Here is a 25572-nt window from a genome sequence, read left to right as displayed (position 1 = left end):
TCCTCGGAGAACTAAAAAAAAATAATAAATATTAAAATTCTCTCTCTCTCTCTCTTAAAAATAATAATAATAAATGTCTGGTACTCAGGATAGAACGGAAATTAGTATTTGGGCTGGGGCAAGAAATGGAAATTAAGTGTATTGGAGGTCAGAATCAGATCATCAAACATGGCCAGGAATGTGAAACATCAGAGCCAGAGACAGTAAATATCACAGTTAAGATTCATGAACTGGGACAAAGCCAGAGACCCACTGAAAACAGAGAAACCATTTTTCTCATGATGAAGAGTTTGAAGCCTAGTACTTTGCTTACAGGGGTGACACAGAGACAGTAATTACTCGACAAAACTTAGGCTTTATTTAATAAATGATTCTTTTTCTTTTTCTTTTTTTATAGTAAGTGGACACAATACCTTCATTTTATTTTTATGTGGTTCTGAGGATCGAACTCAATGCCTCACATGGGCGAGGCAAGCATTCTACCAACTGAGCTACAGTCCCAGCCCTATATGATTCTTTTTAGAGTTCAAAAGTATTTCTGAGTCCAAATGTGTGTTTGATTGTCAATATGAACATATAAATTTTCTGGCCCCCCCCCCCGCCATGTTTTCCACCTTAATGTGAAATTTTTAACTTGGAAACTTAGCAAGAGGACTGAAGGAAGAAAACAGGCAAAACAGTAAATTAAACAGTTATTGAATAAAAAGCTTATTTAATAAGGTCCTATAAAATACATTGTTTTTGCAGAATGTGTTTTAAATATTAATATTAAAAATGTACAAGAGGCACTATGCATACTACTTAGGAGCATATACTCTAGAACCAGAACACTTGTTTTCAATCCTTGCTCTGCCACTTACTAAACTATGTAACCTTGAACAAATTACTTCTCTGAGACTCAGTTTGCGCATCAGTAAAGTGGGCATAATAATGGCACTCTCTCTCAGGGCTTTTCTGAGCATTACCTTACGTATGTAATTGTCCTGTAACAGTTCCTGAACACAAACATTTGCTATTATTATTAGAAATGATAGATGGGAAGGTAGTATGTATATGTAACAAAATTTGTTCTTAAATTAGAACAATTATAAAGTAAGCTTTGAAAAAACTATTGGAACGGATGCTAGGTTTAAAAAATTTTTAAATTTTGTTTAAAAAAGAAACTATTTGATAGCAAACATTTCTCTCTTAAACCATATTCCTACTCTGTAAATGTACAGTATAACTTTAGTGCCTTGCCCATGGTCATGGAATTTACTAGTTGTGTAGAGTGAGATTCTAAAGCCTGTCTGATTCTGAAGCCTGTACTCTTAATACATCATGATGCTAGCACTGAAAAATATATCAAAACAAAGATTTACAGTTGCAAAATATATATCATTAGAAATACAACCAAGTTAGGGGCTGGGGTGGTGGCTCAGTGGCAGAGAGCTTGCCTCAAACGTATGAGGCACTGGGTTCCATCTTCAGTACTACGAAAAATAAATAAATAAAATAAAGGTACAGTGTCCATCAAAACTAAAAAAAAAAAAAAAAAGAAGAAGAAGAAAAAAAAAAGAAATACATCGAAATTATTCCTAAGTTTTACTACCTTCTGTGATTAGTTTCTCTCTAAGCAAACAAGGATTTACCACTGGCAGGGCAGATAATCAAAGCTTTGTGCTCTTCTTAGATTTGCCTCTTTCTAGGAAACTACTGTCACACTGCTTTTTAAACAATGTACTCTAGGATTTTCTCTTGTCATCTGAAAACACATGAGTAAATAGGTAGAATACCCAGTATGGCTTGAGCTCTGAAGAATACTTGGCATAGGACAAACACTAAAAAAAAAAACCACTGGCCAATTTGGGGAGTACAAGTTAACTATACGGTGGAGTGAGCAGACTGTCATCATCCTAACACAGAGTTAAATCTTTGCATCATTCATGATGGGACAACAGCATATACTGTGCTCCTAATGTGGTTTAATATAAATACTTATTTACATAAATATTTAATTAGTATTCATCAAGTTGAAGCTTGTAGAACCATATTTCAGTTTCTAGGAATTAAACACCTTAAGAAGTAACCACATTAATCCAGAAAGGGGAATATTTTTATGGACAATTTTTTTCCAACAATTCAGAATCATGAAAAAGAAACTGTTTTGGAATAAAAGAGACTTCCTGGAAATAACCAGATGTAATGAGTGATTCTGGATTGGATACAAGTTTATTAAAGAATAGTTCAAATTTGAATATGGATTAGGCATGAGATAATATGAGCTGTTAAGTTTAATTTTAATCCTGCTATTTTGCCTATGCTATCTTTTTAAAAGACACAATCAAGTAATAAAATTAAAAATAAGTGTATAAATAAAACATATAAAAGAAATCTAAAATCCAAACAAAAGAAATGTGAATGAACAAATAAAAAAGTCTGGGTTAGAGATAACAGGTTTGGTTGTCAACAGCATGTATGGTAATTGAAATCATGAGAATAGATGAGATCACACAGGGAAGTAAATAAGGTAAGAGAGAGATGAACAAGCAGATAATCAGTACTTCCAAGACTAGATATAAAGTAAGAGCAGCTGGAGAAAACCGGAGGACTATGAGAAAAATGATATTCCAGAAGCCCATGAAAAGAGCCAATAGAAAAGGCAATTAACAATGTCAAATCCTAAAGAGAGATCAAGTTGGAGAGGGACTGAAAAGAGGCCTGCAAATAAAAAGTAGAAGATCTGGGACTGGGGTAGTGGCTCAGCGGGGAGCCTTTGCCTAGAACATGTGAGGCCCTGGGTTCAATCCTCAGCACCACTTAAATAAATAAATAAAGATACTGTGTCCTACTACAAATAAAAAAATAATTTTTTTTAAAAAAATATTTATCCTTTAGTTTTAGATGGACATAATATCTCTACTTTTTGTTTCTATGTGGTGTTGAGGATCGAACCCAGCACCCTGTGCATGCCACCCGAGCCACATCCTCAGCCCTAAAAAAATAAATCTTTAAAAAAAAAGCAGAAGGTCTGGGTTGGGCATGCTTGTAATCCCAGCGGTCTGGAGGCTGAGACAGGAGGATGGCCAGTTCAAAGTCAGCCTCAGCAAAAATGAGACACTAAGCAACTCAGTGAGACCCTGTCTCTAAATACAATACAAAATAGGGCTTGGGATGTGGCTGAATGGTCGAATGCCCTTGAGTTCAATCCCCATTCCTCATGTAATGCCCACATAAAATAAATATCTGCTATTACATTTACAGTGGCCTGCAAATTCAATATAACTGTAGCTTGTTTTTTCTTATTCATTTCCTAAACTAAGGTGATGCTATAATCTTCCATATAGATGTGTTCTGCTGTATAAAATGGATTGGTTCCCTTAAACATTAAATGCCAAACAAATTTCTGGAAATCAAATAATTAAGTGGATTAGGAAAATTTTCTCTTTAAAGGAATGATAAGCTACCTACTCAGCAATCTGATTCTATTCAGGTTATATCTTTATAAATAATACAATAAATGGCTTATTTGAATTTTACAACGGATTACCCTTGGTCCCTACTCTAGTACTATAAAATATGCAGGCTGGGTACTAGTCAACCTCATTTGACTCCCAGAACATTCTGTCTGTTATAAGGGAATTCTGCTTGAAAAAGTGATTTTACCCTTAGAGTGATACTATGTGTTCAGAAAAGTCCCAGAAGAGCTAATAATCACACAGCCCCAGGCTGTTTAGTTTTCTTTATGAGTACATTCAGGAAACTTGGTCTTTCCACATTCCTAAGATCAGTCCAAGTGTTTTAATGGTCCTTTAAAAAAAATTAACTTACAAAAAAAAAAATTAGGCTGGGGTTATAGCTCAGTGGTAGAGCTCTTGCCTATCACTTGTGAGACAACAAGTTCAATCCTCAGCACGTCATAAAAATAAATAAATAAACAGAATAAAGGTATTGAGCAAATCTATAAGTAAAAATATTTTTAAAAACATCAATGTAATTATAGGATAAAATTGTATGCTTTCTATGCTTTGCTAAAGACTTGAATAAAATGTTCTAGACTTTTAAGTAAATTCAGTTGCTCATCCTGGTATAAGGAAATACTATATTAATTTTTTTGGTGGGGGTTACCAGGGATTGAACTCAGGCACTAGACAACTGAGCCACATCCCCAGCCCTATTTGTATTTTATTTAGAGATAGTGTCTCACTGAGTTGCTTAGCGCCTCATTTTTGCTGAGGCTGGCTTTGAACTTGCGATCTTCCTGCCTCAGGAAGGTCCCAAGCTGCTGGGATTACAGGCGTGTGCCATTGCGCCTGGTCCTAATTTTGTATTATAATAGTTACCCAATATTGTATCTAATTATAAAAAGTTTAGACTTTCAAGTATTGATCCATATAATACTGCATACATAATAGTAGCTAGTTATAATTAGGGACTTTTCTACATATATGCTGGATGCCTAAGGACTATTGAATTTAATAGTTCCAATCTGAAATCCTGTGAAGTAAACCCTATTTATTATCCATACTTTACATATGAGGAAATGGATTAAATCTTGCTACATCCAAACTAGCTTAGATTTAAAAAAATAGAATATTTCATGACATAATGAGTAACAATGGCACTTAAAATGAAAGTTAAAAATGTGGTTTTATATGCTGTAGTAAATGTACAGAAAAAAAAGAGATGCTGGAAAAAATTCCAATTTCACAACAGTGTGCATATACTTAATAATATTGAACTGTACAACTAAAAATAGGTAAGATGATAACTGTTATGCTATTTTTTAACTACAATTAAAAAACCTGAACAGCAATGTTAGCTTTGTCAGAAAAATATTAAAAAACTTCTCTTCTGGAATGCTTCTCAAAATAGGTATTTTCTGCTTATTAATAACAAAGTTTAACAGTATTTTTTTCTATTAATAAGGCATGAAAATTTATTTTTTCTATATTTTGTCAATCAAAATCAAAAGGTGTTTTACAGAAATAACCTTTTCTAAGAAGACACAAATACAGTGCAATGCTAATAAACTGCACAAGTTCTAAAGGATGATATAATTTCATATCAGAAAAAAGATTAAAAATTGAGAAAATATATACGGCATTTATAAAAGGTTGGAGATCTGAGTTTTACATCTGTGAATTCACTTTGCATACCAGTTTACTTACTTTACCTCTAAATTCCATGTTCAGTCTTGGAGGACAAAGGTCAGTCTGTGGATGTGCAAATTGTTTTTAATAAGTAGAGGCAGTCTAAGTAAGCAAGCTTATTGTTTCTTCAATTTATTTTTACTGGTACATTATGATTATATATAACAGTGGACTCATTGTGCCAAATTCATACACCCACAGAACATAATTTGTTCTGTCTTAAGGGAGCCTACCATTTAGCTACTCTGTATTCAAAACTCCTTGGAAAGAAAAGTGGAAAGGTTTGAGGTCTTACAAAGGTTAAGAGAAATTAGTAGTAATATGTTGAGACAAGCACAGTGGCAAAGACCCTTTTAACACTCTCTGATAGCTCAGGACAACATTATAAAAAAAAATGCATTGTTGTGCGGAGGCTGTAGCTCAGTGGCAGAGCGCTTGCCCAGCATGTGTGAGGCAATGGGTTCGATCTTCAGCACCATATAAAAATAAACAAATAAAATAAAGGCATTCTGTCCATCTACAACTACAAAAAAATATTTTAAAAAATGCATTGTTGAATGCAGTCTTCACTAGTCTTCCTTTTCATTATTTACATAATCCAAAATAAATATTAAACAGTACAAAAACTGCATGTAAACTATACAAATAAGTGACTACACTGAGTTTGGATTCAGGAGATTTAAAACTATTTTAAAAAATTTTATTATCTATATTTGTAAATCTTCTCACCTGCGTGGCCTAGTCCTTGGGGACATCATTTCATTCCCAAGTATGTGGTACCGTCTTGCTTCATGCAACAACTGGTAACACTCAGGAGAATTCTGGATCAATTGGTCCACCTCGACTGTTTGAACAAAGTAGTTGGGATGCAAAAGAGGGAGTCTCACATGTGTCAGGAGCTCGTGTAACAATGGTCTTCTCAGATCAACAGCACGATAGACCCAACGCATGACGGCTTCAAAAACCATCTCCTCTTTACCAATAACAAGTTCATCACTACAAATATAATCAATAAGTTCATCTTTGTCAAGCTCAAGAAATTCTTCATGCTGGGACACATCCTCAAAAGTCTGTAATGCAAAAGTTTTACATTTTGTGAAGAGTGTTTTGAGTGAATGGGTGTCAGCAAAGCGCTGAATTCCTAAGCAATTACAAGGATCCAGTTGCTCCTCCAAGAACTTGGCACATGCATCACGGAGAACACTAATCTGAAAGAGGCTTGAGGTTTCAAAGAGATATTGAACATTCTCTGTAGTGATCTTCACCTTTCCAGTATAAACATACTGCAAAAAACATTCCATGGCTTCAGCTAAAATACCATTGATCTCAACCAACATTTCTCGGCTTTCCCTGTGGTCATTACAAAACATAGCTCTGAAGTAGCTGCTACAGGCTGAAAGAACAGCTCTATGGCAAGGAAACTCCTTTCCTTCCACACAGATGATAACATCTGTGAATAAGCGGCTGTCTCGGAACTCATTAAATATCTGGAGTATGTTTTCAGCATGGGATGATCCTGAAGAGAAGTCAAAAAACTCATGACCTGTCAGAGATTTAGGGTCCATTTCAAAAACTTTACGCTTAGTTGCTGGGGAATCACGTACCCCAAGATCCTCTCTGTTTAGTCTGCGTCCCAATATTAGTACCATTGTTACATTAGTTGACTATATAATTGTTGAGAAATGATCGATAGGGGTCTTCTTTATGTGTCTAAAATAAAAAAAGGAAAGAATTTCAATGTAAAAAATTCAATATTCAATTACATAATTTCATTTTGATGTAAATATATAAACCACATGATTAATAAATTTCACGTAGGGTATATGAGACTGTCTCATTTTAACAACCTTTAATAAAAGAAAAATTTGTATTTACCTAATTAGAACATTAGGGGTAATTTGTAGTCTTGAAGTTCCCCAGCTGAAAAGATACTATGTATTTTTCAATTATAAGTAACCTTCTGTCTCTCTTTTTACAGTTGGGTTTCATTCTACTGACGGACTACAGAGAAGTCAGAATGATGAAGAATTTGATCCTAATATAAATAGTTATTATCTTAATACAGCATTGCTGGATAAGAATTTTATCTAAATATATCAACAGACTTTAAAAATATATATACTGTCTGACCCACATCTCTTTCTAATAATCTCTCTTAAGGAAACAAACAAGATTGTATGGAAAGTCTTATCTATAGACGTTCAATGCCATATTAATAGAAAATACTTAAAACAACTTAACAGCCCTACTGTAGATTATAAATCATAGAATATCTTAAAGATGGAACACAGTCTATGTAGTCATTCTAAAGTATATAGGGTACTTATTGACATGGTGAAGTATTAGCCAGATAGTAAATGAAAAAGATCACAAAACATATGCTAATAAAAAATTTATATAGTAATGCATCTAGGGATAGAAAAGGAGGCATATCTGTTTCTAAAAATTAAGTGATTTATTTACCTTCTCTATTTTCCTCAAAATTTCCACTATAAATAGGTAGTGCTTTGTTTTAAAAAATTAAAACATTCATGGCCATCCTCCCCTTTCGCTAATAAGAAACACCCCACAGATTCCCAAAGATGACTGTGAATAAGTAACCAATGGATTTAGGCGCTTCTCTACAGACATCAGTTCTCTATGATGCTAATTTTAAGGGAGTTCAGCTCCTATTCTCTTTCCACATCTCCAGAAAATGATACGATTCAAAATGTATTATTAATTGAGTTAATAGTACTGGAAGTAATGCTTATCTAGTTCCATAGCCTCACAATCTTATGGACAACCCCTTCTAAAAGTTCCAACTTCTTGAAATATCTCATCAATCAGACATTCAGGCCTAAGTATGGTAGCAATAAGAAGGTACCTAAAGGACCTTGTGGGTAATCTAAAAAAATGAGATGCCATCCTATATTCATAAGCTGCAAATAAAACTGAGCTTTGAGAGTTAATAATCTTTTTTTTTTTTAAAGAGAGAGTGAGAGAGGAGGGAGGGAGAGAGAGAGAGAGAATTTTTCATATTTATTTTTTATTTCTTGGCAGACACAACATCTTTGTTGGTATGTGGTGCTGAGGATCGAACCCGGGCCGCACGCATGCCAGGCGAGCGCGCTACCGCTTGAGCCACATCCCCTGCCCAGAGAGTTAATAATCTTAATATAAGACTGTGTTTTATGTATACTGTTATGTATTAAATTGTACCACATTTGAAAAATTCTTAAGTGGCACAAAGAGGTAAATATGTAGTAACAAAATCAGGAATAACTGTTCTATTATATATTCTCTTTTTTCCATGTTATGTATCATCTGTATCCTGTTTTATTCTCTTTCCACATTTCTGTTTTGTTTTTTAATTCATATAGCAAATAAAACCTCTGTGGTTGCATCAGATTTTTAGCTCCTGTTATGCTTTGTATATGAGATGCCTCCCCTGCCAAGCTCCTATTAATGTAGGAATGTTCAGAGGTGAAATGAACAGATTATGAAAGTTATAACCTAATCAGTGGGTTATATCATTTGATGGATTAATAGTTGGAAAGGACTACTGTATTGTGTAGGCAGGTAGAGTGTGGCTACAGGAAGTAGGTTACTGGGGATGTACCTTTGGGGTTTATATTTTTTCCCTAGCATCTTTCCTTCTCTCTGCTTCCTGACTGCCATGAGCTGACCAGCTTTCCTCCACTGGGTCCTTCGGCTAGGATATTATGCCTCATCTCAGATCCAAAGTGATGGACTTAGCGGACCATGAACTGAGACCTTTGAAACTATGAGCTAAAGTAAGTTTTTCCTTCTCTAAATTATTCTTGTTAGGTCACAGATCCTAACTGTTAATCAAGTGTAACCTGGTAAATTTCCAAGAACTTCCTGTTTTGTTTTGTTTTGTTTGCCAGAATTCTTAGAGGAGACCAAAGAGCATTATACTTTTCAGTCATTTTAGGACTTTTGAGATACCAGCATCCTGCCTCTGAATCGTAATAATGTGATCCTATATGAAAAGATTATTATTTTACTTTAGTCTTTATTCCATTTGACAGAGAATATTACCTAAATGAATAAAGGTAATCTGAGTTTAAAGTATTTTATGATTTGCTTTGTTTGTTTGGTACTTGGGATTGAACCCAGGGTCTTGTATTCATTTACCACTGAGCTACACCCCCAACCTTATGATTAGTTTTAAAATTTATTATCACTAACTGATTACATACAGAGTTCGTATTTGCCTCATTGTAGGTCATCTAACTAGTTGCGTTATGGTTGCCCATGTAAATGTGTGCATGTTCATGTGCACATACATTTATACATGGTTTAAAACTTAAAAATCCATGTACATTCTCTGATAAGCAGAGGCTAACACACAGTTAAATAGGGGGAAGGAAGAATAGAAGTTCAGTGGATTAGACAAAGGGGAATGATGGGAAGGAAGGAGGGATGGGAATAGGAAAGACAGAATGAATCAGACATACCATTCCTATGTTCATATATGAATACGCCACCAGTGACACTCCACATTATGTACAATCGTAAGAATGGCATCCTAATTAGAATAAGTTATACTCTATGTATGTATAATGTGTAAAAATGTACTCTACTGTCATGAATATCTAAAAAGAATAAAAATTTAAAAAAATCCATGTACAGTGCATAGAGTCACTTCCAAATTCCAAGTTCCTATAAGGAAATTTTCATCTTAAGCAGGAGAATATATATAAATTATGGTCTTAATTTAAAGTTATCTTCAGTGATACTTCTATACACCAAAATCTATCCCCCTGTGCCTGAATGTTAATTTTGTTGTTGAAACTTAAGTATATAATATCACAAGTGATAACTGGGGAACATTTCAATTATGATAAACTGTGGTGACATGGAATATAATTCATATTTCAATCTTAATGCTTTACTAATATAAGTTCAAATAATGACTGAATACCCACAAGTCAGCTGTCTAAATCAAGAACTTATTCTTTATACTATTTAATTTAAATTCTTATTACATTTCAAGTTTAAGCAATTTGTACAAGCTATTGTGACTGTGACTAGTGCTGCATGATTACTGGTTTTAACAATATAAAAACTTTTTGACCATTCTTTCTCTATAGTTTTCTTTTTTTATAACTTTCAATGAAATGTGTTTGAAATCAAAACAAATTAGTATATTGTAAGAATTCCCCCTTGGCTAACATGGATAAATAATGTGAAATGACATTCTGCTTTGTCTGATGACCTTACTGTATCAAAATTTGGTGACAATATATTGTTATGGTTTAGACTGAGGTGACTCCCAAAAGCTCATGTATGAGATAATGCAAGAAAGTCTAAGGGTAAAATGACTGGGTTATGAACCTTAACTGAATCAGTGCATTAATCCACTTGACTGCATTAACTGGGTGTTAATTGGAGGCAGGCAGGGCATGGCTGGAGGAGGTAGGTCATGGGGGCATGCCTTTGGTGAGCAGAGCTTTCCGATTCCTTGTTGCCATATTCTGAGCTGTTTTCCTCTGCCACGTCCTTCTGGGCCCACAGCAATAGAGATGGCCATCTCTAAAACCCTGAGAACCAAAAAAACCTTTCTGTCTCTATGTTGTTCTTGCAGGTCATTTGGCCACAGCTGCAAAAAAGCTAACAAAAACTCATATTGAGTGAATTAAGTATTACTATAAGACTGATTAAAACTTTGAGTTAAGGGTCTTTTTACTATTTTTGGTCCCTTATTCTCATAGATGATTCCTTGATTTATTGACTGATAAAAGAGGTCTTACTCTCCAGCAGAGAATTCTGTATTAGAACATGTAAAATCACCTGATTACAAAGTAGTTAATGGCAATAAGATACTTGTTTACTACTTTGTATATAAGATAGGCAATCTCATAGACCAGATAGATCCATTCAAGCCACTATGGCGTACTATCTCATGATTTTGGGGGATATTTTTGCTTTCTCTGGACTTCCTAAGAACTCTCCATTAACCAGTCTCCAAAACACTAAATAAGAACTCTATTTAGGACAGGGTAAAGGATTTGCACAGAAGCATCTTAGAAATGTGGATGTATTTCAAAATATATCTTTTGGGCTTCCAGGTGTAATTTATTAACCTTTCCACTTTATTCAAATAAAGTACTTAATTTTAACCAGAAATGGTTAAAAAGGAAAACAAAAGTTTAATCATGTATCAAAGTATGTATTGAATTCCAGGTTTATAAAAAATGAACTCATGGGCTGAGGTTATAGCTCAGTGGTAGAGCACTTGCCTAGCATGTGTGAAGCACTGGGTTTGAGTCTCAGCACCACACATAAATAAATAAAAATAAAGTTCTATCAACAATTAAAAAAAATTTTTAAATGAACTCATACTTAATCAAACAAAACAGAAGATTACACAGTGAATTCTTCTAAAAACTTTGCAAATATCAAAACATAATTATTTCTTACTAGGAAAAAGTAAGCAAGCAATTAGGAATCTCTGGATAAAACAGTAGGAACATATTTGTTCCAAAGAAAAATAATAACTGAAAGTTGTATATAGATAAGTTAGTGGGCACAAGTGTGACCAGACTGTCAAGATACTCACTAGCTGCCAAAGTTACAAGACTTATCAGGAAAAGCTAGTATTTCCTTCTTTATTTCCCTCATTTTTTTTTTAGGAGTTTATTCCTGGAGCTACACTCTTCATTTGAAAATAATGGCCTTTCTTAAGATTATTCTGGTTAAGGACATTCTAGGATTTATTTTCAGCTGTAGAACTCATGTGACAGACCTACTTTCTGATTGCTAGGTAAATATAAAATTACATGTATTTGGCCTAGGTCCCAGAAAAATTAGTGAAAATAATGTATCTTGGTATCTCCAAGACTGGAGAAAAACGCAGAAGAACTGAGGCTCTCAGGAAAGAACAGAAAGGAGTGGCTAAATATTTAGCAACAGAAATAATTGTGACATGGCCTTTTTTTATGATCTAATAGAGAGAACTGCTCCTTGTTACTTTGACTAGCATAAGAAATCCCTGGCTAAAGAAAGGAAAATGGCTTAAATTCTCTAATAACAATGTTTAGATAGTTTATAAATATTACAAATATACCTTTTTAGCATCTGTTTGATCAAAGCCCTCAGTCAAAATATTTATGTTGTTTTAATTTCCACACCTAAAATAAATGGAGAATAGATACATATAAATCAAATATTAATTATTTAGGTACAGTTATTAGCATTATATACTAATGTGTTGAAATAGATTTTAGTTTCTAACTGGAAGCTCACTTTTTCATAGAAAATCATAAGAAAAACACTTCCTTAAGCAAATTAATAATTTTATGCTCTTTGATACACAGATTAGTTTTCTTATTTATCAGCTTCCTTACTTGACAATTTTATCCTGCAATAAGATTTCTTGAGTAAAAGATGAATAAACAAACATTCAAGGCAACAGGAAGCTAAATGTAGCAGTGAGATGAAAAAAATACATAAGCTGTGATAATTGTGCTTTGAATATTTGAGGAATATCTGGAAATTGATGTTCATCTGAGTTTGGTGCCATTAAAAATTATCAGTCTGTCAATATTATCAGACATAAACAGTTTAGCTACTATATATTATGTACTATGAAACCAATGAGAAAAGCTCAAGAATTCATGAAAAAACCCTATTTTAAAATCCTTAATTTAGATTTTAATATATAATCTGTTTATTAAATAATTGTTTTTGAGATATGTAAATGTGCATTTCTTCTGCTTTGTTGAACCTTATAGACATAATGCCTATAGCAACCGACTAATTCACTGATTTTATTTATTTATTTATTAATTTGGTGGAAGGGAAGGTGAGGAATACTTAAAAGAGAAAATATCAGAAATTTGAGCTGTGCACAGAATAGCAAGAGTATTTAAATACAAGTGGCCCTGGTTTCAGGCCCAGATTTTTATAAATAGAACTCGTAAATTCTAGACAAGCTCAGGCAAATTCAAAAGTTGACCCTCAAACCAAATATAAACTATCAACTGATTTTTTCTTAAACATATATACACATTTTTTAATCCAGTCTGAGTGTTATCCTGTGTGTTTCCTCATTTTCAGAAGTCTGTCTGACAGGCACCCCTGATAAAGAATATTGTAACTTGGTCAAAACAGGGGCTGTTTCCAAGTAATTACTTAAAAAAAAAAAAAAAGTGTTTCCAAGTAGACAATTAGATCCTGAGTCAATCAAAAGATTCAGGTCAATTCCAGAAACATTTATAGATACCCTAGTCTGTGCCTGGCAATGGGATTGCAAATGTTGGATTCAGATCCAATTTCAGACCTTGCAGGGTTGACTAAGACCAGAATCAAACAAGAACTCCAAGACAGATACTAAAATAGATTCAAATTCTCAGCATTTCTCTAGCAGACAACACAGGTGCAAATTGGAAGAGAGCCTTCTCATGACTCATCTAATCTAGAATGATACCTTATAGAGTAGAAAGGGCAAGGCAATTCACCTGGACATTTTCTGCAGGACTTGTAGGTAATACTGACCTTCTAAGGCTAAGGGCCAGAGTAGGTCAGAGTACAGTCTTAAGGAATATATAATACCAAAAGTGATCTATCATATTGTTATAATGCAACAAGATTCTTTTTCCTGTAGAATAAAGGAATTCTAAACAAATAAATTACTATCAGCCATAAAGATAGTATGGATTAATGAGAGCCTTCTAAAGACTATCATAAAACATAGGAAACCAACATCCTGATTAGCACAGCCCCTACAACTTGTGGTAGTGAATCCACATGCTATGCTCTATACTACTCCATTTTCTTAAATTTAACCACGGATGAAAAACAACACAGCAGCAACAAGAAAGGTTAACTACCGGGCTGGGGTTGTGGCTCAGTGGCAGAGCGCGTGCCTCGCACATGTGAGGCACTGGGTTAGATCCTCAGCACCACATAAAAACAAAAAAAATAAAGATTAAAAAAAAAAAGGGATAAATATCAAGAAGAGATTTATCTTTGAAAATATACAGTAATTTAAAAGAAGCCATACTATATAAAACCAAGCAGTTTTTATAAACTTAAGATTTTTTTTTCACTCTAGTGTCTCATAACTAATTTAGTTATTTGATGACCACTGTTCTTTCTTTCAATGATGGGAATTAAACCCAGGGACTCACATATGGTGACTAACTACCTGCTTTACCATTAAGCTACTTACAGCTCTTGATGACCACTTTTTTTTGGGGGGGGAGGGGGACACAGGGGATTGAACCCATGGGTACTTTATCACTGAGCTACATTTTGAGACAGGGCTCCACTATGTTGCTGAGGCTGGCCTCAAACTTGCAATCCTCCTGCTTCAGCTTCTTGAGTCACTGGGATTACAGGCATGCATCACAGTGCCTAGCCTGATGACTACTTTTTAAAAATTATAAATATGCTCTGTTAAATTTTCAATTTAAAGTTATTATTCTGGAGAAGTGATTCCTAAAGCAAGTTTTACAAAATCAATATTTAAAGTCCAGTCTTCAAGAAATTTTCAGTATTTCCAGTTTCTTAATGGAACCACCAAGACCAGATTTAGCCCTTTAAGATACATCTGAAACCAACTAAAACCAACTAAAACCAACTCTTTAGTTTTTTGATAGCTATATAACTAGTGATTATCTTATGTCAACTAGAATCTTCTAATAATACACTTTGGTGGGAGAAAAATTTAAAAAGTGTCTGATGGTGAAAAATTTAGGAAGCTTAAACAATGATTCTATAATTTAAAAAGAATACTGTCTTCAAAGGCACAAGGAAAAAACTGAATCCCCCCCAAGTGTTTCTCTCCCTTGCCTTAAAACTTTTTTTTTTTTTTTGGTACTGGGGAATGAACCTATGGGCTCTGGCTCTTTACCACTGAGTTATTTCTCCAGTCTTTATTAATTATATATATATATATATATATATATATATATATAGATAGATAGATATAGATATATAGATAGATAGATAGATTTTTTTTTTTTATAATTTTGAGGCAGGATCTCACTGAGTTGCTGAGAGGTCTTGCTAAATTGCTGAGGCTGTCCTCCAACTTGGGATCCTCTTGTCTCACTCTTCTTTTTTTTAAAACTTTGACTAGAGAATACTTCCCAACCCCTAAAAGGAAGGGAAGGGGGAAAAAAAAGAATGTTGAACCATCAGACATTATACCTGCTGGGCCTATTCTTGTTTCTCACTAGATCTGACACAAAAATTTAATGTCATTTGGTTTTATCCTGCTGACATGTAGTATTAAATGCTTTTTTTTTTTTAATTTTAAAATTGAAAGAAATACCAGGCATGGTGGCGAACACCTGTAATCTCAGCAATTCAGGAGGCTAAGGCAGTTGGAAGCCAGCCCGGGAAACTTAGCAACACCTTGTTTCAAAATAAAATAAAAGGGGCTAAAGATGTAGTTCAGTGGCAGAACATCCTGGGTTCAATCCCCAGTTACACACACACAAAGTTGAAAAACTATATATATGACATAGTTATGGTTTCTTTAGCAAAACTGTTTTTTGTTGTTTATTAGAATTAAATCTGCAAGGTGTTACCAGAAACTCTGTCACTTAACAAATTTGAGAAATCTGAGTACGCGAAATGAGTTTTTATATATATAAAAGGCAGCAGAGACAGACTTGTCAATCAGTGATTTTATTTTTTTCCAGTGTTGGGGATCTAACCCACGGCCTCACAAATGCCAGGCAAATGCTCTAATACTGAGCCACTTCCCTAGCCCCAAACAGTGATTTTTACTTACCTTAGTGGTGACACAAATTATTAAAAGAAATAACTTTTAGAAACCTCGGTAAAGAGTAAAGCCTAGCCATTTAAAAACATAAATTTGAGTATTAAGTATTAAGCTCTTGGGTGATTTAGGCAGACTCCACTTTAAAAAAATTTAGCTACTGATTTTTCTTCTGTGTCTTATTTCTTTTTTTCCTCTCACTATTCCTCCATGTCCCTTTCCCCAACCCCCTTTTTTAGCCAGGGTCTGACTCTGCTGCCTAGGCTGCTCTTGATTTCCTAGGCTAAAGTGACCCTCCCACCCCAGCCTGTGTATTAGCTAGGGCTACAAGAATGCACCCTGGCACCTTGCTTATTATGTTTTTCATGACAGAAAGGCTAGGGATTTTAAAACATACAGTTGTTGTATAATGTTTTCTTGTTGTCATAACAGAAGAAAAAATCATATAGGTTGTATTTTTCATATTTATATTTACATTTTACTCACATTTTTCATTGTACAACATACTTAAATAACTATTGAAAAAAAAAGAGGTCCTAAATTTCCAGATAAGAGGAAAGTATTTACAAAAACAACTGATATCACTAACGGGATATATTGTAGTGTTTATTTTTCAAAGACTTGACCTTTGAGTTTTCATGAAATGGCAGAAAAACAAGGAAGTTAAAAAAAAAAAAAGTAGGGGCTGGGGTTGCTCAAAGATATAGCCCTTGCCTACCATGCGTGAGGCACTGGGTTTGATCCTCAGAACCATATAAAAATAAAATAAAGATACTATGTTCACCTATGACTAAAAAATAAATATTAAAAAAAAAAGTATATTAAGCCTGGCTCAGTAGGGCACGCTATATCTCCTGCAATTCCGGAGGCTGAGGCAGGAGGATCAAAAGTTGGAGGCTAGCTCCAATTAGACACCCTGTCTTAAAATAAAAAGGGCTAGGGATGTAGCTCTATGGTAGAGTGCTTACCTAGCATGGGAGGTCCTGGGTTCAATATCCAGGAGGGAGGGTGTGTGTGTGTGTGTGGTGTTAAAATTTTAACAACTTGGACAAAACACAGGAAAGTTTAAGATAAAGTTGACAACAGCCCTAACTCAATATCCAGGAGGGAGGGTGTGTGTGTGTGTGTGTGTGTGTGTGTGTGTGTGTGTGTGTGTGTGTGTGTGTGTGTGTGTGTGTGGTGTTAAAATTTTAACAACTTGGACAAAACACAGGAAAGTTTAAGATAAAGTTGACAACAGCCCTAACTCAGGATACTATTTCTTCTTCCTGTTCAGGTACTGTCATAAGGCTTTGTTTAAATAAAAAGGTCTTTATCAAGTGGTGGCTTTAATTTTTAGAAAGGTTAGTTGCATTTGTACTTGTTTAAATATATTAAATGCCTTCCATGCACTACTTATGAGGGAGTTTGGATCACAGCAGCTGCTCATTCCAATGTAGCCATCTCTACTTGAATTTTTAAAATATGTTAAGAATGTATAACCAATAAGAAAGATTCACATTCAATTCCTGCTTCACCCAGGAGAGCTCCATCTTTCTTCTTTATAAAATATATTTAAGTCTTGGGTGAACTATTACAGATTTACAGAAAAGAAAATCTGTTAAAACCCAAGTACCCTATTTGCTCCAAAGATTAAAAAAAAAAAAACACCTTTAATACACTATGGTTAAAACTGGCCTCCCAGATTTTATTATCTTAATTTACAGTTTTCAAACACATCTGCAATTCCCTTCTCAAAACTGAATTAGCTCAAACACTGATGTGAGCTAGAATCCCCCGAAGGAGGAAAATAACTCATTTGAGCAGGCTTATATAAGAATCTTTAATTTTCAGGGACGTATCCTCAAACCATCATTTTTTAAAAGCAATCTTTTAAATCTAACCATTAACGGTCTTAACAGACAATGTGTACATTTTAAATCTATTTTACAAATCTAATAAAAATCAACCAGTTGGTGGATTTTAAAAGGTCTGTGGCTGCAAATACTAAGATGGTGTTTATGAAGCTGCCAACAAAAGCAATTAATCATTAAAATCCACTTAAATCAACTGTGAACAGTCACTGCCTCAGGGGTAACCGCGAAGCCCCCCAAAACGTGCCCTGTATTTAGCCATCTAAGCCCTGTTTACAGAACAGGCAAGAACAAATTCGCAGGACTTCCTCTGCATCATCTCGGCAGATAAAGCGACAGCAGTTACAGGGTGCTAATTTTCCGGTCCTCGGAGGGCGGGACGCAGCTGCAGTCCGCTGCGTGGCCAGAACCGCCTACAGAAACCGCGAGAAGCCAGCGCCTCCACGGAGGCCCCTGGCGGCCGGCACGGGGGCGCGCGCCGCCCTCACCCCCACCGCCAGGCCCCACAGCGGCCAGGGCGCGCTCCCGCGCGTCCTCCAGATCACCTTCAAGGGGGCGGGAAGAACTGACTAGGGCAGGCCCACCTAGCGACGTGACGATCGCCAACAAAAACTCGAGCTCGCCGCTGGGTCCCACCCACAATCGCCGCAGGCGCCAATCCGGGCCGCCTTAAGAGTCTTGGCCCTGGGCATCGAGAACTTGGGGCGGGGACACTGGGAACTAAATTAAGACGCCAAGGCTTGGAGTGGTGGGAAGGTGGGGAGGGGAGGCGGGGACTCCACCCGCGGAACGCCCGCTCCCCCGCCCGCCCGGCTCTCCGGGGACCGCCGGGTTCCCGGTGCGGGCCGGGTCGCAAGAGTGGTAAACAAAGGCTTGCGGGCGGCGGGGGCGGGGGTAACGGTCAGGTGACAGTGCCGAGCACATTTCGCAATCGTCTTAACGGGGCTCCTTTGGCCCGAAGCCCTGGGTACCCCATCTTGATCCCGTCAGTTCTCCCCTACAGGGCGAACGCCCCCCCCCCCCCCGCCAAACGGGAAGGCTGGATTTGAGACCGTCGCACTTACTGCTTCCAGAGCTTAAAAAAAAAAAAAAAGAAAAAAAGCAACGCCCGTTGGAAGCCCATCAGCGACGTGCAGGGCCCGGCCCCCAGCTGCTCAGCCCCGAGGCGGCGGAGTGACCGCACCTGCGACCCAGCCGCGGCTGCCCTCCCCGCCCCCGCAGGCCGCGCGGCAGTTCCGGGCCGGTAGTGCCGGGAGGCGGGGGTGCCCTCCCTCAGCGTTGACGCTATCCAGCCGGGGCTGGGGTCCCCCCAGGTTCACCTCGGTGGCCCCTCGCCTCAGAAAAGGGCCCTGCAGACCCAGCCGCAGTTCTCCCGCAGACCCCTAGTCTGGCTCTGAGAGGCTGGCCGCCGCAAGCTTCCCACCCGTGACACCCGGTGGCCAGGACCTCGGCCGCCCCTCCACCCCGAGGTCCCAGGCTCTGGCCGATTCCTCGCCTTTCGGCCGGTCCCGGAGCTGTCATCCCCGGGTACCTCTCGGCGAAGGCTGGAAGCTGCCAGCAGCGGCGGGCCCTGCGGTCCCTCAGCGGCCGGCGGCGCAACGCACTCTCCAGCGCCGGCGTCTCAGCGAAACACCAGTCTCGGCCGCAGCTCACAACAAAGGAAACATGTGACCGTTGGGGCCAAAACACTGAGCGTCACCGACCCCTGGCCAATCGGATAGGCGTCCCCACCTGGGGAACCCTGGGAGTTGTAGTTCTCCTTCCCTCACAGATGACACCCCCCCACCCCCCCCCACCCCCGCCATCTGAGTACTAAGTACCCAGAGTGGCAAGACGCAGTGCGAGGGCTGCTGACTTGAAACACTTTTTTTTTTTAGATAGAGACCAGTGAAGGAAATGCATCAAGTGCGAAGAGCCTTGGTGAGAAAACTGCTGCGGCTGTTTATTGTCCTCAAAGCCTCCCCCCACCCCCCCACACACAAGGAATTCACAGAACCTTACAGCTTAGAGCTATGAGACTTAAGATCTTTTAATTTAACTCTTTGATATATAATTGGAAAATCTGAGGGACTGAAGGGTAAAGGGACTAAAACCCTGGTCACTAGAAGGCGCAAGAGAAACTACCTTTCTTTGTAAATCTATTAATGCCACTGGTATCAAATCTTAGCCTACTTTTTTAATTTTGAACGCGCATGCAAGTTGAACAAAGTTGTCCCAAATCTCTATTTTCCAGGGAAGATAGACTCTCTCTGAGAGGCATTATTTTTGTTCTTTTGTTTCTGCAAATCTTTTTTTTTTAACCTCCTGATTTTGAAACCATTTAACTAGGTTTTGGTTTCTCAAATCAAAATTATAAGTCATCTCTCTTCTATACTACATGAATACACTTCATTAATACCTATATTAAATAAGGAGATGTGTTAAATGACCAGAGGTGAAAATAATATGGAAGGTCGGTATTCAGGACTTTAAGATGTATTTTTAGGTCTTTTTTTTGTATCTCATTAAAATGATCAAAAATGAAAATGTCTGATATTTGTTGGGTACTTATTTTAGAGAAGGAAAGATTTTCTTTACTTCCCTAGAGTTCTTGGCTAGGCCTGAAATAAAACTGCTTACCATTCTGGCTTGACCAGTCCCCACAGAGATCTGAGAGGCTGATGTAGTTAAGAATCCTTACCTTGGCTGGCTTTTGTCAGAAGTCCAGGATTTCTTAACCATACCTTCTAGACTGAGCAAAGTGTCTAAAGTGAATGGCATTCCCAGCCCATGACATCCTACATTAAGTGCCAGAAACTGTGGGGCATAAAACTATACATGTCCTCATCCATCATAAGGGGGATTTAGACAGGCCTAAAATAAAAGCTTAACAAGAAAAGAACAACTAATTTATTTAATCAATTATAACAATCTCTTCCAGATCTCCTGGGCTCCACATGCAGTTGTGGGCCTGAGGTCCTCGGATACTGTGGGGAAAATAATGCAAGGGTGATCACTCACAACTCTGAGATAGGAAGGGAGGGAGGGATCCTCAGCAGGCAGAATAGTCCTGGCATATAGGTAGAGGCCTGCTGGTGGGTGGGGCTCCTCAGGCAGCCAGAATATGGGTGACTTCAGCATTGGTGGTGGGCCCTCAGGGTTATACTAACTCCATAAATCAGTGAGCATGGTTGGGCAGTAAACTTTTCCTCAACTGGAACAGATGCAGAGCTGTCAAGTCCAAGGGAAATCTACTGAAACTGAGTGAGATTGTGTTTTCCTTGGTGCAATGTTTTCAATCCAGGTCTATCTGGTCATTTGAAGGAGGTAGACAACTGAAGTTGGAGGGAGCTAGAGGTTTTTCAGTCCTATTTCTTCTTCTTTTAGAGATAACAGTATATTGTGCCATAATCTGTCTTCTTGCCAATCCCACGCAGTGGTCCTAGTTTTGCTTTCCATAAAATCCACTACTGCTCTTGAGATCTGAAGGTGGCTAAGCATCCATAGTTCTGCCACCCTGCTCTTATTCCCCTGAAGACAATAGTAGGGTCTTCTCCTTAGACATTTCATGTACTTTCAGACCTCCCAGCCTCTCTTCTTGGCCTCCAGCCCTTGGAGTCTCCCTTGTCTGCAATTGTAGCAGAAATGTTGAGTATCCTATAAGGCCCATCTCTGGGGACGCCTCTTCTTTAGAACTTTCTGATTCTCTTTAAGAATCCAGTCTTTAAGAATGTGACATTTGCACTTCCTTTGATAAACTTAGTACTTTGAGCTCCTCTTTCACAGCAAATCCTGGTTGAAAAGCATCAGTAAAGGAGATTTTGCTGAAGGCTTTATGAAGAGAGAATTAGACAACATCTCATGCTGCAAAACTCCATAACAATCTGCTTCCTCCCCTCGGATCCTCCTCTGTCCCACCAGACACCCTGGCTCTGGGGTCTTTTTTGGGTTTCTTCTCTTTCTGAATTTTCTGTCACCTTCCTCTGAGACATCCCTCCTCCCATCTATTTTTCTGTAATTTTCATTTTATACTCATTACCTTTCAAATAAGGGAGTTCTGCTCTTCAGAAGACAATATGATAAATGACAAATTATCTCTGCTCACGCCGCCATCCTGTTTTCCTCCACAGAAACATTTAATATCCCAGCAAGTCTGTTACACAATACCCCTCAGAGTGTGGAGTGACGGGAACAGTAAATACAACGCACTGTTTGCTCATGGCACCTGAGACTCTCCAATCTTGAGAACTCTCCCTTCCCTTCCTTCTTCTTTGGTGAGGTTAGACATGAATCACCTTCAAACCCTTTTGAAGGTCTGGCTCACCTAGACTATATAGATTACCAGGAAAAATTGATTTGTTTGTTTTTTGCTGTGCTGGGGATTTATCCCAGGGTCTCAATCATGCCAGGCAAGTGCTCTACCACTGAGCTACAGTCCCAGCCCAGGAAAGGTTTAATTTGCCCCTACTCCTACTCCAGCTCTGCAAGTCATGGGCCCCACAAAGCCAGGCTGAGTTTGGGATTAGACATTGGAGCATTAGATTTCAATGGGGGAAGATACAGCTGAAAAATTTCCATTTTGAGATATGGGAAAAGAAGGAAATCTTCTGCCACTTAGAAGGTGAGTTTCCTCAATGCTCCCACAGCTTTTTCCTTCATGGGTGCACTGTGTCACAAGGTATCCATCCTCACAACTGAAGCAAAAGCTAGGCCATTCTATCACATGGGGGTGGGATGGAGTGGGGGTGGTGGTAATCCTTGTTTTGTTCCTGAAACTATCCTTCAAGGTTGAAGAAGATGAATGCTGGGTGGTGGGTGCCTTGGTGGCATTAGAATTTTGTTTGTGACCAAACATGCCACACTAGATACAAATAAGGGTGAGTGGTTACTAAAATACCAGCAAGAACAACTTAGAGGAGGAAAAGTTTATTTGGGGCTCATGAATTAATAGGTCTCTGTCCATCGATAACTGGCTACATTTTTTGCTCTGGGCTAAAGTGAGGCAACATAACAAGGGGGAAGGGCCCAGTAGAAGAAAACTGCTTAGCTCTTGGTGAGATCGGAAAGGAGTGAGAGAGAAGAGAGAAACTAGGGGCCACAGGACAGATGCACCTTTCCAGGACATGACCCACCTCCTCTAGCCATGCCTCACCTGCCTACAGTTATCATCCAGCCAGTTCAATCAAAGTAGCATAGACTGATTGAGTTACAGCTCTCACAATCTAATAAGTTCACCTCTAAATATTCCTGCATTAGCAGGGGCTTTAGAGGGACACTTCATAACAGTAGTCATTACCATGAGCCCTGGGCTCTGACTTCAGGAGACTACGGCACACATACAATCCTTCTCCCATGGTGACCCCAGTCCCAGCTCAAAACATCTGATTTTACCTCTAAATCTTCTTCCTTAATCATTTCCCCTAGTGAGAATCCAAGTGGTCCCTCCAGTCTCAGAATAAGTTGGATTTTGGGGAAAAGATTTTTCATAAATGACTCCTGCTCTGACTGCTCAAGGTACACTGAATTCCCCAAGGGACACCAGCAGCACATTTTACATGTCTTGCTGGGAAATCCTCTAAACTTGGAACATTTATGAAGAAAGTCTTCTCCTTTTTGTGGCCTCTGGCTGCAATGTTAGGCCAGTCCTAGAAATGACTGCATTTCTGCTCTTGGCTCTGGTTATCGGTATGTCCTACAGATGCTTCAAATCCATATTGAGTTCCTGCTGCTGGCTCCAGCAGACGGTGATTTAATCTCTAGTTTCTTGCCTCCAAGGCTCACCACCCCATGACATTTAGGAGACATGTACTGACTCCGATTTGATCTGCTGTGGCTGGCACTTCTCCCCTTCCAAATGCCTGCAGTTTCTGAGAGTCTGTTTTGTCCACTTGTCGTCCCTTTGATTGCTTGATGGGCAGCTGTTCCAGGAATTCTGCAGTAGATATGCAGGGAAGGGGCTAGGCCATTCAAGAATATCTATAGCACATTTCCTCTCCTGTTCTTGGAAGACCTTGTCTAGTTTCTTAAGAAATCATGTTAAGGATGAAACAACAATCTCCAGCCTGAGAATTCTCAGTTTAGTACCTCATCTGATGTTATGCTCACAAGAGGCTCTGTTTGGGGCATCCACTTTGAACAATGCAACTTCTCCAAAGCTCTAGTGCAGACCTTAGGGCAGTTTCCACACATTGATGGTTCAAGAATCACTCTAATTTGTGATATGTAAATTAGATTTGAAAAACAAGTCTGAAGAAATGAAGTGATTGAGGAACCTAAAAACCAAAGCCAGCCCTCCGAACACTCAACCAGGGTCCTATACTCTGAAGAGAGATCAGGAATGGGAAAGCACTCTGCCTCTGCTCTTCAAATGTCCACAAAGGCCACATCACTGAGCTTGAACCAGGGTTGCCTGATCAAGGGATGAAGACTTAGTGTTTGAGGAGAGCTGTGTTTCTTTCGGGAATCTTTTGTTTGACATTAAAGAACAAACAAACAAAAAACTATGTGCATGAATGCACTACTCAAATATTTGTTTTATTTTTAAAATTTTTGAGGTGGTGCTGGGATTTGAGCCCAGAGCCTTGCACATGCCAGGTAGGTACTCTTACCACTGAGCTATGCCCCAAGCTCCTAAATATTTGATTGATTTATTTTTATTTTTTCATATTTTTATTGGTGCACTGTAGTTGCACATAATGGTGGAATTTGTTGTTACCTATTCATATATACACACAATATAACAATATAGTTTGGTCAATCTCAATTCCCAGTATTTCCCTTTTCCCTCCTCTTCTCCCTCTCTGGCACCCTTTCCTCTACTCTGCTCATCTTCCTTCCATTTTCATGAGATTCCCCCCATTTTTCCTTTTCCTTTTCCTCTTTAGCTCCCACCTATGAGAGAAAACATAGGGCCCTTGACATTCTGAATTTGGCTTTCCACTTAATATTCTCAAGTTCCATCCATTTTCCTGCAAATGACGTAATTTAATTTTTCTTTATGGCTGAATAAAATATTTTCTATATGACCGTTGATGGACACATCTCATCTGGTTCCATTGTTTGGCTATTGTGAATCGTGCTGCTACAAACATGGGTCATGTATCTCCAGAGTACGATGACTGTAATTCCTTAGGATAAATACTGAGGAGTAGAATAGCTGGGTCATATGGTAGTTCCTCTGCTAATCTTTTGAAGAGCCTCCATGCTACTTTCCACAGCTGTTGTACTAACTTTACAATCCCACCAACAGTGTAAAAGTGTTCCTTTTTTTCCACATCCTCTCCAGCATAAAAATATGGAAAGCTTCATGAGTCTACACATCATGCTTGTGCAATGACTATTCTAATCCTCTCTGTGTGATTCCAATTTAGCATATATACTGCCAAAATGAGCACTAAATATTTGTTTTAAATGTTTTTAAAAAAATCATTGCCTGACTCTGTGCTTCCAGCTCCAGAACACTCTGTAAATGGCCTAGAAAAGAGCCAGGCCTCCCAGGTCACCAGTACACAGAGACAGAGCCTCTTGACCCTGCTTGTGATAGCATTGCAAGCACATGCCTGACATACTTTGGAAGGCCTGCCTGGTTCTATTACTGGTACATGGAAGTTTTGCTCCAGCAGCAAATCTCTAAATTTAGATGCTTTTCAGGATGAACTCTAAGTGATCTTTGTCCTCAAGAGTAGTAAGGAATTGGAGGGCACCTTGCTTTTTATCAACTAAATCAAGTGCCAGAGTTGATACTTTATAGCACAAAACTTGTGAAGATTATCATGTTAATGGAAAACAAAACAAACAAACAGGGAATATATACGATTTCTCCTTCATAGTTTTTGATAAAAATTTACCCTGGGTAAAACTCAAGTGA

The 25572-nt window shown here is 38.1% G+C and overlaps 1 protein-coding gene and 1 non-coding gene across 9 annotated transcripts in view; both read right to left on the bottom strand.

The window, feature by feature from the left end:
• The window catches only part of Klhl24 (kelch like family member 24), a 42272-nt gene extending 22858 nt beyond the window's left edge, over positions 1-19414 (bottom strand). For 3 of the 8 annotated variants that reach the window (XM_078043767.1, XM_078043773.1, XM_078043772.1), the window contains exons 1-3: positions 19258-19412; positions 12208-12271; positions 5862-6842 (exon numbers count right to left, since the gene is read on the bottom strand). In XM_078043767.1, coding sequence (XP_077899893.1) covers positions 5862-6781 — 920 coding nt within the window. In that variant the 5' untranslated portion in view covers positions 6782-6842; positions 12208-12271; positions 19258-19412. Of the gene's footprint in view, positions 1-5861; positions 6843-7007; positions 7134-12207; positions 12272-15132; positions 15243-19221 lie in introns of those variants that run through there. The other 5 variants (XM_078043771.1, XM_078043768.1, XM_078043770.1 and 2 more) reach the window with 5 other exon arrangements.
• A 5579-nt stretch (positions 19415-24993) lies between these two features.
• On the bottom strand, positions 24994-25099 carry LOC120884583 (U6 spliceosomal RNA). The gene has a single exon (XR_005727012.1). It is a non-coding gene; the product is annotated as a U6 spliceosomal RNA (small nuclear RNA).
• Between the last annotated feature and the right edge of the window lie 473 nt (positions 25100-25572).

The sequence above is a fragment of the Ictidomys tridecemlineatus genome, chromosome 3, assembly GCF_052094955.1.
Source record: "Ictidomys tridecemlineatus isolate mIctTri1 chromosome 3, mIctTri1.hap1, whole genome shotgun sequence".
Lineage (NCBI taxonomy): Eukaryota > Metazoa > Chordata > Mammalia > Rodentia > Sciuridae > Ictidomys > Ictidomys tridecemlineatus.
The sequence above is the reverse complement of the archived record's forward strand: the minus strand, read 5'-3'. Positions and strand labels throughout refer to the sequence as shown.